The sequence below is a fragment of the Callospermophilus lateralis genome, chromosome X, assembly GCF_048772815.1.
Source record: "Callospermophilus lateralis isolate mCalLat2 chromosome X, mCalLat2.hap1, whole genome shotgun sequence".
NCBI classification, from domain to species: domain Eukaryota; kingdom Metazoa; phylum Chordata; class Mammalia; order Rodentia; family Sciuridae; genus Callospermophilus; species Callospermophilus lateralis.
The window spans coordinates 19969044-19985324 of NC_135325.1; the positions used below are offsets into that span (position 1 = coordinate 19969044).

General features: G+C 33.6%; 1 protein-coding gene across 3 annotated transcripts in view; it reads right to left on the reverse strand.

The window, feature by feature from the left end:
- Dmd (dystrophin) overlaps positions 1-16281 on the reverse strand; it is a 2011337-nt gene that overhangs the window by 1352910 nt on the left and 642146 nt on the right. For all 3 annotated transcript variants that reach the window (XM_077107047.1, XM_077107046.1, XM_077107045.1), the window contains one exon: positions 6602-6725. In XM_077107047.1, coding sequence (XP_076963162.1) covers positions 6602-6725 — 124 coding nt within the window. The remainder of the gene's footprint in view (positions 1-6601; positions 6726-16281) is intronic.

Here is a 16281-nt window from a genome sequence, read left to right on the forward strand (position 1 = left end):
CTCTGCTACCAAATACCTTGGTTATTATGCTCCAGCCTCACACTTTGTTGTTCTCTGACACCAGAGGCATGCTCGTGCTACACAGATTATACACACACACACACACACACACACACACACACACATACACACTCTCCCTCATGTATGAAAAGTTCCTACCTTGGTTATCTGTAAATTTATCACTGCTCATTGATATTTACTTAGATAATATTTTCTCAGTATTTTGAGTGCATTCTATCTACACACACTGATATACACATATGAATACATGCCACCTGGCCCTATTTTCTCCTGTATTTTTCTCTTTGGCATTTATTACTAACATTCCAAATGTTTTGTATATTAATCTTGCTTTATTTACATATTCTCTACTGGAATATAAACTATATAATGCCAGATATCCTCATCTATTTCTTTCTCTACTTTCTCTCCAATATCTAGAGTAGAGCCTGATACATAGTCAATACAGAACATGAAGTCTATTGTAGCATAGTGTTGCCACATGCAATTTGGTTTTCCTGGATCCATGAGAAAATGGGTAACAAATTCTAGCAATGATATATATAGCAATCATAGAACCAGCCCATGGGGAGAAATGCTGCAAGCTCAGTAAAGTAAGAATGGATTAAAAGAAAGTTTTCTAAAAACTGCAAATCAGATTGGGAGTTAGGCATATCACCCTGATCTCCAGATTATGTCCTGATAATATTTTTTAAATTATCCAAGTAGAAAACAAAAGTAGCATATACAATCAGTAAGTCACAACTTAATAAGTCTTACCCCAATGTTCCTCTTCCATGGATCTTATCCTCATGCCTTTTCTCTCTCTTTCTACCCACCAAACACACACATATGCATATTTTTATATAAAGAATATATATGTATACACACACACACACACACACACACACACACAAGCTTTCCATTTGTTTTCTTTTCTTTTCAGTACCAGGGATTGTACCTATGGGAACTTAACCACTAAGCAACACCCCCAACCCTTTTTAGGATTAGGGTCTTGCTAAATTGCTGAAGCTGGCTTTGAACTCACAATCCCCCTGCCTCAGCCTCTCAAGCCACTAGGATTACGGGTGTGTGCCATGACATCTGGCTTTATACATGTATTCAAGTCAAGGGTATCATCTGAACAATTTTCAACCATGGCCTCTACTTTCTGGGTATTTCATCTTCAAAATTAGTCCAAATATTTATAGTCTGATTTCAATTCTTGCTACTACATAGAAAGGTTTTTCATGAAAATTACCAATTTTCTTTTTGTCAGGTACAATATTTATTTTGGCATTAAATATTGATAACTACAACTATCTCAATGAAGTCACCTTATTTTTTAACACACATCTTCCCTTGGCATTAGTATATTTTTCTAATATTTTTCTCCAGGAAATAAAAAAGGGCTTTTCTGTTTGTCCACTTCCCTCTATGTATCTATTTATCATATATGTGAATGTCTGGGCATACATACATAAAATTATTATTTCTTAAAGCTATTCATATAATAAAATAAAACAGTTTTTATAATATTTTATTAATATGTAGAATATTTAATACTCTATCAGTATCTGATTAATATATGATCATAGATTTAGAAGTAACTACTAAGATTCTAAAATATTTACTATACACAACTTCAAGTGAAGAATATATGGGCTAAAAATGTGCTCATAAATAATTACAGTGGGAATGCTTTCTTAATAATACAGTAAGGGGTCAAGAAAATTCTTAGTAATCACAAAATTTTAACTTCTAAAATACATAATGACATAGAAACTAAAATTAAATTGTATTATATAATAATATAAAGGAAAAGATAAAAATGTTAAGTAATTCTAAGAGTTACAAAAAAGAAAGTTCATTACTTCTTCAAAAAAGGTTATAAAAACCTTTTATGATCTTTCATGCTTTTTCTGTATTGGCATCTCTTAAAAGCCTCTTCCTTTCAATGACATCTTCTCTAATAATATGAAAAGTAAGTTCTAGATTCCCAATGGTCCTACAGTGACTTCAGAAGCAATTAATTTTCTATTCACTTAACATTCTATAATGAAGTTTTACCCTCTGACAAAAAAATAATTTATTCACTCAAATGTTTATTCAGAAATTGTTATACCTTTCATATTGGTAGCAAAGCTTGTGTTAAAATGAGCCAGCAGGCTTAAAAATAATTCCATCATATAGTAAGTCATTTATTGGCCCACTGTGGGCTTTAAAGGAAATATATGATCTAAAGATACATTATATATTTAGATATCTACATGCTTCTATCTATCCATATAAGTTAGATGTTACTTAAATGGGAAGAAATGGGGACATTTGGAGGAAAATAATAGGAGAAGTTTTGTGGAGAATAACATTATTAAAAGAAAAATGAATTGGAACAAATGACCAAAATATAAAAAAGGTAATAAGTACCTAGTGCTATGCTATAAGCTAAGAAAGGAAAGAATTTCATGAAGAATAAAGTAGTTAATAGGGTCTAGTTCTATAGAAAAGTTGAATAAGATAACATATAAAAGTTTATGTTTCTAGGAGAGAATAATTTTCCTCAAATATTAAAAAAACCTATTTAAAGATTGATGATTAAATCTCAGAGAATAGAATGGGACTGAAGATATGAATATCCAGATTAATAGAGGAAGGGTGCTTAATACATGACAGTGATGACATTAGAAAGAGAGAGAAAGAGAGAGATTAGCTAGCTGAACTAGCTTAACTAGCTAAAGTGAGTTAAAGCAGATGGAAAGATACAATGAGCATAAAAATGAATACACATAATTTGAGAAACATTATTTTGACTAAAATATTAGGAAAAGTCATCTACTACAAATGGTGATAAAGGCATAGAAGATACTTAACATTTGAAATAATTGAGAAAAATTAAGGAGAAGTATTAGTAGGAATGCATGGAAAGTTTGTACAAAACTATCAATAATTCTGTTAAAGTGTGGATTTAAGAAAAGGAGAAATTCCGGGTAATGATAACATCTATAGTAGGATTATGCAACTGCATGAGTAACTTAAGAACATAGGGAAATGGAAGGTTTTACAAAGAGCAGACATCTCAGAGAGGTACTAAGATTACTAAGAATAAATATACAACTTGGGCAGAAAGGACTCTGATCTTAGTACCAAAGTCTTCAATGAGAAAAATAACAGAATACAGTGTTAAGTACATAGTATGCCATAAACTGAAGGAGGAAAGAATTTCACTAGAGCTAAAGTGGCTAATAGGGCCTCTTGATGGCCACTAGACACAAATTGCAAGGAAAAACACATGTATAGACAAGAATATCTTTGGAATTGGCTCTGTGAAGTTAGGAAAACTATTTAAAAGGAGTAGGGATATAAGAGAGAGATGGGTACAGTGTTGTTCTTCAGAGTCAAAGTAGTCTCCATGTATAAACAGAATGAACTTATAGAACAGAAAGACTTGTCTCATAAAACAGATTTAAGAGTTCACAGTGAGACTATTGGAAGGCACAAAGCACAGGAAATGAGGCAGAGGAAAGGGAGTGGGGAAGAGCATAAAGACAAAGGGAGGACAGATAAACAGAGGTACCTATTCTGAGAGGTAAACACAGATAATAGACATAGGAGACAAAGTAGATTTAACTGACCTGAAGATTCCAATTGCAACCTGGTGAAAACTTTTATTTAGGATTAGTATAAGAAAGCACAGATCCTAGAAAGAGCCCAAGGCCTTTTGACCATAATAGCTTGATTAGAAAACTTTCAAGAGAACCTTGTATAAGTTCCTGATTCTCAGACATCTACTACATTGACTTGTGGTCAGAAGAGGCTATTTTGTTATTTTATTACTAATTTATATTACCAAGTACCCGCATCAAGTATATGAGTAGCTATGGGGCTAGGGTTGTGGCTCAGTGGTAGAGTGCTTGCCTAACATGGGTGAGGCACTGGGTTCTATTCTCAGCACTACGTATAAACAAATAAATAGATAAAGGTCTATCAATAACTAACAAAAATTTTTAAAAAAGAATATGAGTAGCTAGAATTAGTCCAATTAAAAATTCTGAACCATGTTGACATCCACAGAATGAAAGACAGAACATCTAGAAGTCTGGTAATACTCTAGACTGTGTCCTAGAATACTGATTTTCAAATATTTCTGGCCATAAAAATCATGTGTGAAACTTGTCCAACAGCAGATTATGATTCACTAGGTCTGTGATTCCATATTTCTCACAAGCTACCAGATAATGCTAATATTTATTATCCAGGGGACACACTTTGATTAGTAAGATCCCATAAGACTCCACTTTTAAGTAAGTACATTTTTTGACTTATATTAATAAAACACAGTCAACAGAGATGGAGAAATTATGCTCTACTTTATAGGGTTCATATCTGAAAATACACAAAATTGTATTGACAATGGCCTTGAATATTATTGTTCACGGAAAATACTAGAAAGGTATAAATGAATGAAGCAATCAAGTAAAAGATAAAAGAGTTAATAATGTTTAGCCATTGTCAATGGATGCCTAAAAATAAATTAATACCATTCAAGTTCATGAGATGGGCCTCCCATGAGTTCATAATAACTTACTTACATAAACTGACAGGTGAAGAAGTTAATAAAATTAATGTACACCTAAACTGCATATCCATCATCATTACTATGTGTTTCTCTCAAAACTTTTAACACATATACATTATACTTAGCCTGAAGGAAATGTCTAGGTAAATCATTTCACATCCTATTTTAGTAGGCAATTAAGAATGATGTTGTTATTTCAGAAAATGAGAGTTCAAGTTGATAAAGGTGACTTGCTAGGCATCAGAAAACCACTTATACAATATTGTACACTTTTTAGCACTTTTAGTTTGTCATGTTGACACAATCTATTAAATGTAAATTGCTTCTAGGTAACCGTATGATAACAGAAAATTTTTGAATTTATATTCCTGAAATGCAGGAACTCAATTTTCTTGTTTGATCAAAGTTGCTTTAAGATACAGAAATAGGATGACAAACAGAAAACTATATAAATCAGATAAAGTATTTTAATTAGCTAATGAAATACCCAATGTGATTCATACTTTTAGTGGTTAAATATATCACATGAGCTTTGAAAGTTAGAGTGCATCTTTTCTAGGTAGTTTTTCTACTTGGATTTTCTTTCAAATATCATAATAAAGAATATACTTTTTAAAAAGTACACATTAAAAAAAGACATTCTGCTAATTTCACATTAAGGAAAATACTACTATAATTCTATAATAAATAATTATACTATTGTCTATTCAGTTTAATTTTGAAACTAATGTATTTATATTTCCTGTTTCTTGAAACAATTTATACCAGTTTATTAAAATGCTAATAGCAGCATATTTTATAAAGCCAATAAGAAGTTTAACATAAGTTTCCAATTTGTAAATATAAAGAGTCAATTCTGAGAATATTTGACAAATTATTGTCTTTCCTAAAGCAGTCTAAAAATACATTGTTTTCTTCCAGAAGCTCTTTGCAGTTGTTTTTCTTCAAAATTTCCAAACCCACAACAAACATGAGCTTATATCTGAGGTAGTGTTGTATCTGATAATTTAATAGCTATTGTAGTTCATGAATTAAATGCTAGAAAACTAAAGCAGAATTAACGTATACACTTACATGTGACATTTATATAACTAAAATTATTTAACATTCAGATTTTTTGCCCTATCCCCTTTATTTACTCAGCCTTGTAGAAATTCTTTCAAAACTGCTGTCAATTGTAAATTAAAATGAATGTTTTATAATTGTTGAAGTTGAAAAATAAAAGCCTGATAACTTCCCTGAAGATGAAACAGCTATTATTAAGTTAATAAAATTTCCTATTGTGAAGGTTAAAATTATAATGTCTTGGAAAGGAATTAAAAACAAGCAAGCCATCTTTCATCATAAGTAAATACTGAAGGAAGATAGACATATTTTAATTAAGGTAAATATATATATATATATATATATATATGTATATATATATATATATATATATATATATATATAAACCTATTATAATTTATGACATATATTATTGACTATAAAGAATAACTATTTGGGGGGGGGGGTCCTGGGGATTGAGCCCAGGGGCACTAAACCACTGAGCCACATCCCCATCCCTTTTTTATATTTTTATTTAGAGACAAGTTCTCATTGTGTTGTTTAGAGCATCGCTAAATTGCTGAGACTGGCTTTTAACTCGCAATGCTCCTGCCTCAGCCATAGAATTTCTAAGAGTGTATTATGTTCGACTCTATTTCATTCTATTCTGTTCTGTTCTGCAAAGTTCCTAAAGCCTAGACTTGAGCTAACATAAAAATATATGATGGGAAATCAACAGAAGTTCATCTTCTAATATATGAAAAACACTTCTTGTCACAGCAGAATCTGGAAAAGATTATCCTAGGCTAAAATTTGATTTTGCTTGACATCTAAAATAAATTTTAAACATATATTAAAAAGCATTGTGTCAGATTTTTTTAATCACACCACCTCTAATAAAAATCAGAGAATTAAAAAGGCAGAGAGTTTACAAGTAACACAAAATAGAAAAAAAATGTTAAATCTTAATGCAGAACCTACATTAACTTTTTCTTTAAGGTCTGAGAAGTTGCCTTCCTTCCGATAGATTGCAAATTCAGGACTCTGCAATACAGCTTCTGAGCGAGTAATCCAACTGTGAAGTTCAGTAATATCGACATCCAACCTAAGACAGCAAAGAATAAAGGTCATTATCTCTTTCTTGTATATGGAAAGAAAAGCAATTTATTCACATTTATCATTTTCCTCCCAATCTGAGACTCCCTCCTGATGTCTTTATTACTGTTAATAGCCCCACTCTTTCTCTAGTTAGGCAGGCTCAAATTTGAAGTCGGCTTTGATGTACAGTCTTATGATCATGGAGGCCATTTTATTCCCCTCAATGCAGCAATCACCTCTACAGTATCTCCTATAAGCTATTACCCAGGCTCTGCTTGAATGTTTCTACTATTTGCAAAATTACTACTTCCCAAGATGAGTTTCTTTCTTTTTGAGAAGTATTTATAAGAAACTGAAATTCCTGTTGGTGGTAGCCATTGAACCATACTTTTGATATCCTTGTCCTGATACTCTCTAAACATATTGTCTCTGGGTTTGATCATGTGACTTGTTATGGAAAATAGGATATTAGTAAGATAATCCCAGTAAGGGCTTGATAAACACTTGCATATTGTAGTTTGTCCTCTTAAAATACACACTTGTTGAAGGCAAGTGTAATCAATATAAGAAGTCCAATGACTCCGAGGTGACCATGCTTTAAGGAAGTTTAATGAATTCATGCGGACAGGATACATGGAAGAACACAAAGAAACAATCGTATGAATAAGGCCTTCTCTGACCTTCTGACCCATTGAATAGCAGCTGAATATTGCATAATGGATGTTCTAGCAGACACTACATTATAGCTAAATCAGTGCCCAAAGGACACTTCCCACATTGTAGAGATATGAGAAATGATAAACAACTACTGTGTTAGGCTACTAAGTTTTGGTGTGGGGTATTTTGCTGCAAGAAATATCTGATCGATTACCATGTTATTTGGAACATTTTTTTAAATTCAGATCTAGATTAGATAAGGTATGGAAGAATCTCAAGTGTCCATTAATGGTTCAAAGGATAAAGAAAATGTAATAAACATACACACACACATGCACAAAATGAAATACTATTCAGCTTTATAAAAGGAGTTTCTATCATCTGTGACAATATGGATGCAACTGGATGGCATTATACTAAGTGAAATAAGCCAGATCCAAAAAGATTAATAATACATGATCTCACTAATTATGAGATCTCTAAAATACTCAAACTCATAGAAGCAGAGAGTACAATGCTGGTTACCAGAGGTTGGAAGAAAGAGGGCATAGTAAGAAAGATGTTAATCAAAGTATGAAAATATACAGTTATAAGGAATAAGCCCAGAAGATCTATTGCACAAAATGGCAACTGTAGTTTTTAACAATATTTTCCATCTGAAAATCATTAAGTTAATAGATTTGAAACATGCTCACTAAAAAAAAAAATGAAATAGTGGGTACATTAGCATGATTTAGCCATCCATAACACATACATATATTAAAACATGTTTTATATCATTAATATATATATATTATTTTAATCTAAAACTTAAAAGTAGGTTTTACAAAAGAAAATTTTAAACTTCAAAAAAGCATAGATTTTAGGGAGTCATAGATGAGTTGCAGGGGTGATGAATGAATGAATGAATGAATGAATCACTGGAAATTCTGAAGGTGTATGTGGTTTTCTTCAGAAAGAGCTCCTATATTTTATCAAAATCAATCAAGGATCCATGACAAGGGAATTTAGAGATCATCTAATCCAACAACTTATTGAGCATAGCAAACCAAACAAACCAAATAGACATTCTTAGGGAAAAAAAGAACAATTTTTAGAGGACCTTTTTAGAGCACAAGGAAAATATAAAATTTAAGATATGAAGTAAGGCATTTTAATCACCATGCTATTACTTCTTTATTCCTGTCTTCAAATATTTGAAATAAACTATTTAAATGCACCAAAAGACATCTGAAGGTTATCCTGCCTATTCCTAATTATTTCAGTGCATTTTCCATGATTTGTCCATATCTTAGGTTCCCTACAATTTGGCACCTAAAGAAAACACATGAGCAGTGTACAGAATAATCAAGGAAAAAGAGACAACTATCTTCTTACAATACTTTTATGATAGTCTATTATTTTAATCAATGTTTTCATGTGAATATTAGATTTTCAACACACCTTGAGGTGAATTTGACCTAAAACTTTTTGGAATTTTTCATAAAACATTATTAACCTAGTTCCATCACACGCAATTATATTAGCTATCACAAACATTGGACTGATGTTTTTATATTTGAGAGTCACATTTCTTTTTTTATTGTAGTTGTAGATGGACAGCATGTCTTTATTTATTTTTATGTGGTGGTGAGGATAGAACCCAGTGTCTCTCACATGCTGAGCAAGTGCTTTGCCACAGAGCTATAGCCTCAGGCCCATGAACTGATTTTTTAAACCAGTATTTCAAGGTTTTAACTAGTATAAATCTTTTAGAATGTTTTACTTACTTTCAGGCTATTGTTTTAAAAATTAAACTCATATGGAACTTTATAAAACAGAAACCCTTACAAATATACACATCTTATATTCTTACAAAAAGCTATAGTTATACATTACCAATTACCCTGCCAATATAAGGAAAGGGAGACTCAGGAGAATTTAAGTTAATTGACCTTGGACTTTTGGCATCATGGGATAGGAACTTAGATCATCTATCTCACTTCTATGTCCTCCAACAAAAAGTGAGCCTACTTCCTAGTAATAAATATTTACTGATTTGTTATTTACCAAAGATTCCCAACTAGATATTGAGAGAATAGGGATCTGAATTCCTCTAAACCTCATGTAATTGAACGTCAACACTTTTTCATTTGTGCATGAATTGTTAATATTTATTGACTTTAGATTTTGTTGTTGTTTTTCTTTGGCCCAACATAAAAATCCTTGTGTCTCTTTGCCTGCAGATTTTACTGAACAGTTCATGGGACAGACCAAGAATACTTGACAAGTATTAACCAGTGAGAGCTGTTGATGCTTACATATCTCAAACCCCTTATTACTCAATTGGACCATCTTGAAGTATACTGTATTCTGTCTCTCAGAGGTTCCTGGCAAGAATGAGCCCCATTTACCACCAGCAATTCTCTGATTCCTACTCAGATATCATATTTTATTGTCTATATTCTTTTCTTTATCTCACTTCCCTCATTTGCTTCCTGGGATCACTGTCCAAATAAACTACTTGCACTTAGTTACTTGTCTCCAGATCTACTCTTAGGGAACCTCAAACTAAGGGACTGATCAACAGCCTTAAAAGAATCCAGCATTCTACCATACATTTTTTTCATTTAAACTGGGACTCACCACAGGAACTATTTAAAACTTTCTCCCAGAGCTCTCAAGTCTCTGACCCACCCTGTTCCTTCAGGTGTCAAAGTAAATGACCTTGTTTTCTCTCTTACAGAGAAAACTATAAATATAAGAATTTCTTCTTTGATATAAGGAGAGCAACTAAGAACAGAGCAGGGAGGAAGAGCATGAGAAAAAGATTAACATTAAACAGGGACGAGAGGTGGGAGGGAAAGGGAGAGAGAAGGGAAATTGCATGGAAATGGAAGGAGACCCTCATTGTTATACAAAATTACATATAAGAGGAAGTGAGGGGAAAGGAAAAAAAACAAGAGGGAGAAATGAAGTACAGTAGATGGGGTAGAGAGAGAAGAGGGGAGGGGAGGGGGGATAGTAGAGGATAGGAAAGGTAGCAGAATACAACAGACACTAGTATGGCTGTATGTAAAAACGTGGATGTATAACCGATGTGATTCTGCAATCTGTATATGGGGTAAAAATGGGAGTTCATAACCCACTTGAATCTAATGTATGAAATATGATATGTCAAGAGCTTTATAATGTTTTGAACAACCAATAAAAAAAATCCAGATGAAAAAAAATTAAAAAATAAAACTGGCACTATGCAAAGTGAAAAAAAAACAGTGACAGCTATTAGCCTATCTGAAAAAATTATAATTTTTTTTATTAATTGAACTGTAGTCATGAAATAAAGTACAAAATCATTCAGAAAAAAAAGAATTTCTTCTACTTGCTATATCTAAAAATTCCATCTTACCTGCATTCGAAGCCATTCTTTTCATTTCCTTCTCTTACATTTGAGTGAATTTCCTTTCTTTTACCATAAATAAATCCCATTAGTTTGCATTTTGAATGTTGTTCTATTATTTCTCAAGCATCAAGACCATCAATTTTCTATTATCTACTATAAATTCAATTCCATCCATATCACAAATGAATTGTTATATGGAAATTCAACATAGTTTATTGACTTCTATTTTTATCAAGCTTCTCTTGACCTTCACATTTCCTGTTTCTCTTTGCTTGTGTTTTATAAAGGTAAATATTTTACAACAGTTATATAGTCTACTGAATAGGTTTCCTACTTCCTAGTCACTCTTTAACCCAGTCACTAATGCTTCTCAACAAAAATACTGTTTGATAAAGTGATCATGTCACTAAAGCCAATGCAGAGTTTTACTTTCTTGCTGCCTAATAACATTTAACACTATTGACAATACTGCTTTTAGAAATTCTCCTTCATTTGCCTCCATGATACCCCTCTAATCTATTTTGCCTTCTATTTCTATAATCGCTGATTATTATTTTTTCTTTGCTGCTGATCCTCCTCCATCTTGTTAGTAGTGGAGTTCAAGACCTAGTACATTAACAATCATCTTCTACCTAACCATATAATTCTCTCTCACCAGCAATCTTATTAATGCTCATAACTTGCACTATAATCTATTTATCAATGACTGATAATGTCTATTTCAAAATAAGGCATTTCTGTTGAGCCCCACAGCTTATAACCAATTACCTTATGGATGTATCCATTTATAAATTGCAAAATACTCTTTAATATTAGATGTCAAGGATTGCTTTAGCTATTCTGCATTTCTTATTTTTCCAGATGAATTTCATTACTGTTTTTTTCTATTTTATAAAGAATGCCTTTGGGATTTTGATTGGAATTGCATTGAGTCTGTATAGTGCTTTTGGTAGTATGGTCATTTTGATAATATTAATTCTGCCTGTCCAAGAGCAAGGTAGATCTTTCCATCTTTTATCAGACCTTACACAATACTGCAAAGTGATAGTAACAAAAATAGCATGTTATTGGCACCAAAATTGTAGATCAATGGTACAGAATAGAGGACACATAGACTAACTCATAAAAATATGATAATCTTATATTAGACAAAGGGACCAAAAACATGCATTGGAAAAAACATAGACTCTTCAACAAATGGTGCTGGGAAAACTGGAAATCCATTTACAACAAAATGAAATTAAACCCCTATCTCAACATGCACAAAACTCAACTCAAAGTGGATCAATGACCTACAATTAAACCAAAAACCCTGTGTCTAATAGAAGAAAAAGTAGGCTCTAATCTCCATCATGTGGGATTATGACTCAACTTCCTTAATAAGATTCTTATAGCACAAGAATTAAAATCAATAATCAGGAGGACAGATCCAAGATGGCTGAGTAGAGGACATTCCGTTTCTGGCTGCTCTGTGCATGATTCCAAGAGAGTGACTGTATGACATCTCCACAGGGGCTTGCCTTGACGAATTGCAGCTTCTCAGAGCATGTGAGAGGACCCCAAACAGCAGATTTTCACAAAATCCACCAGAGAGGCAAGCAGAGTGCAAAACAGAAAGCAGAATTGCTCTTTGTCAGTGGGAATCCTGGTGCCAGGAGCCTTCCACAGACTGAGATTGAGCGCTCCTGCGGCTCTTTGGCAGCTAAGCAGAAATGCCTGCTCAGCACTTCTGCAAAGATGCAGTACGCCAGGCTAAGATCCACTTCAGCGCAGAACACTGGACCGAGTTCTGGACACAGCAGAGGGACAGTCCAGCTCCCTCCACCTCACTAGACACCCCTGCACGGGAAACAGTCGGTATCCATCTTGGAAAATGTATCTCTTCAACTTTTTGTGGGTGTGGCTAACAGCGTGAATAGGCAACTGAACAGGTATATGGTTCCCAACCCCCCCTCTCCCCAGCTGTGATAACTCAAAACCTTCTCGCCAGCTTTTGGTAGGTGTGGCTATCAGAGGGGAATACAACTGAACAGGTTGCTGGTTTCCAACTCCTCCTCTCCCCAGCTGTGATAACGCAGTGACTATCCAACACCAAACAGCACTCAATCAGGAACGCAGAACAACCAGGGTGCTGCCCACCTGGGTGAACCAAGGTCTGTGAGCAAGAGATCCCGCAATTGAGACCTGATGAGCAAGATAGGGGAGGGGGCTAAAAACCGGGAGCAACCCAGAGAGACCAAGATCAGGGAGGCTCCAGGCAGGAGAGGGAGAGTCTTCTCACACTGGTTACTTCCACCACCCTGAGGGCAGAGACACAAACTGGAATATACAACTCCACCTACTGGAAGAGAAGAAAACAGAATTCTAAGAGGTTTTTTTTTTCTTTTCTTTTTTTAAAGAGAGAGAGAGAGAAAGAACTTTTTAATGTTTATTTTTTAGTTTTTCGGCAGACACAACATCTTTGTTTTGTATGTGGTGCTGAGGATCGAACCCGGGCCGCATGCGTGCCAGGCGAGCGTGCTACCACTTGAGCCACATCCCCAGCCCTCTTTTTCTTTTCTTTATCTCTCTCTTTTTTCTTTTTTTCTTTCCTTTTTATTTTTCTTCCTCCCTCTCTTCCTCTTTCAACCTCCTAATTTTTACTATTTCTACTGCATGTAATTTACTAAACACATTTATGTATTTGTTTTTATGCATCCTATTGTCCTCCCACATATTTGTCTACCATAAATACCTCCTGTCTATTCTCCTGCTACTAACCCCCATTATTAGAGTTCTCCTCCAAAGTAGCTAAGATACATTAACCCCATACCATCACATCTTTCCCCCTTAACATAACATCCTACGTCCTACCCCAGTTCTCTATACGCCACCAGAAACTGTACACCTTTTATGAAACTACTGACTATATTTTAAATAAAAATTGAATCTAATGCTTCTAGACATAGAGACTAATTATAAATGTCTTCATAACAAAAAAATTGCTCATGGATGATGTATTGTTGATTTTGGGAACTATTAACATTGTTCTTAGCAACAAAGGAGAGATCTTGGAACTATACAAGAGCTACAAATCTATACGGTGAAAACAATAACACAACAGTCTCACAGAGCTGGAAAGAAACAACATGAAAAGACAAGGAAAGAAAGTACCACAAACAATGCAAGACAACACATCCTTAGAAGAATTAGAATCTACAGCAGAAAAAATGACAGATAAACATTTCAGTATACATGTGATTCAGATGTTTTGGAGTCTCAAGGAAGACATTATACAACAAATACAGACAATAAAAGATCACTTTGACAATGAACTACATAAACAAATCCAAGAAGCAAAAGATCACCTCTACAGGGAGTTAGAGGTTATTAAACACAAACAAAGAGAAATCCTGGAAATGAAAGAAATAATGAACCGAATTAAAAATGAGAACATCACCAGCAGGGTAGACCACTTAGAAGATAAGACTTCAGAAAACGAGGACAAGGTATATCTTCTTGAAAAGAACTTAACACAGTGAGAAAGATAAGAAACGTGAGCAGAATATCCAAAAATTATGGGATAACATAAAGAGACCAAATTTAAGAGTTACTGGGATAGAGGAAGGTATAGAGGTATAAACCAAAGGAATGAGCCATCTGTTCAATGAAATAATATCAGAAAACTTTCCAGACATGAAGAATGAAATGGAAATCCAAATACAAAAAGCCTACAGGACAAAGAATGTGCAAAATTACAAAAGATCCACACCAAGACACCTTATAATAAAAATGTCCAACATACAGAATAGGAGAGAATTTTAAAAGCCACAAGAGAAAGGAATCAGATTATATAGAGAGGTAAACCAATTAGGATAATGGCTGATTTTTCAAAACAGACCCTGAAAGCTAGAAGATCCTATAACAACATATTTTAAACACTGAAAGATAATGGGTTCCGACCAAGAATCTTGTATCCAGCAAAATTGAGCTTCAGATTTGAAGATGAAATAAAAACCTTCCATGATAAACAAAAGTTAAAAGAATTTACAGCTAGAAAACTGGCACTACAAAACATCCTTGGCAAAGCATTTCATGAAGAGGAAAAGAAGAATAACAATGAAAACCAGTAGAGGAAGGTAGTACACTAAAAGAAAAACTAATCAAAGAGGAAAACCAAGTAGAGTTAAATAACAAAAATAAAAAAATATGGATGGAAATACAAAACATGTCTCAATAGTAACTCTAAATGTTAATGGCTTAAACTCACCAATCAAAATACATAGGCTAGCATACTGGATTAAAAAAATATCCAACAATATACTGCCTACAGGAGACTCATTTGATAGGAAAAGACATACACAGACTGAAGGTGAAAGGTTAGGAAAAATTATAACACTCGAATGCTCTTTGGAAGCAAGCAGGGGTCTCCATACTCATATCAAATAAAGTAGATTTCAAGCCAAAGTTAATCAAAAGGGATAAAGATGGACATTACATACTGCTCAAGGGAACCATATACCAACAAGACATAACAATCATAAATATATATGCCCCAAACAAGGGTGCAGCTATGTTCATCAAACAAACTCTTCTCAAGTTCAAGAGTCAAATTGACCACAACACAATAATGTTGTGTGACTTTAACACACCTCTCACACCACTGGACAGATCTTCCAAACAAAAGTTGAATAAAGAAACTACATAGCTCAATAACACAATTAATAACTTAGAGTTAATTGATATATATACAATATATCAACCAGCATCAAGCAGATACACTTTCTTCTCAGCAGCACATGGATCCTTCTCAAAAATAGACCATATACTATGCCACAGGGCAACTCTTAGCAAATACAAAGGACATACTACTATGCATTTTATCCAATCATAATGGAATGAAATAGGAAATCAATGATAAAATAAACAAGAAAAATTCCTGCATCACATGGTGACTGAACAATATGCTACTGAATGAACAATGGGTTATAGAAGACAAGGAGGAGGAGATTTAAAAATTCTTAGAGGTAAATGAGAACACAGACACAGCGTATCAAAATCTCTGGGACACTATGAAAGCAGTACTAAGAGGAAAATTCATTGCACGGAGTTCATTCCTTAAAAAAAGAAGAAGTCAACAAATAAATGACCTCACACTACATCTCAAAGCCCTAGAAAAAGAAGAACAAATCAGCAGCAAAAGCAGTATAAGGCAAGAAATACTTAAAATCAGAGCTGAAATCAACAAAATCAAAACAAAAGAAACAATTGAAAAAATTGACAAAACTAAAGGTTGGTTCTTTGAAAAAATAAATAAGATTGACACTTAGACATGCTAACAAAGAGAAGGAGGGAGAGAACTCAAATTACTAGCATACATGATGAAAAAGGTAATATCACAACAGATACTACAGAAATACAGAAGATAATTAGAAATTATTTTGAAACATTATACTCTAATAAAATAGAACATAGTGAAGGCATCGATAAATTTCTGAAGTCATATGACCTGCGGAGATTGAGTCAGGAAGATATACACAACTTA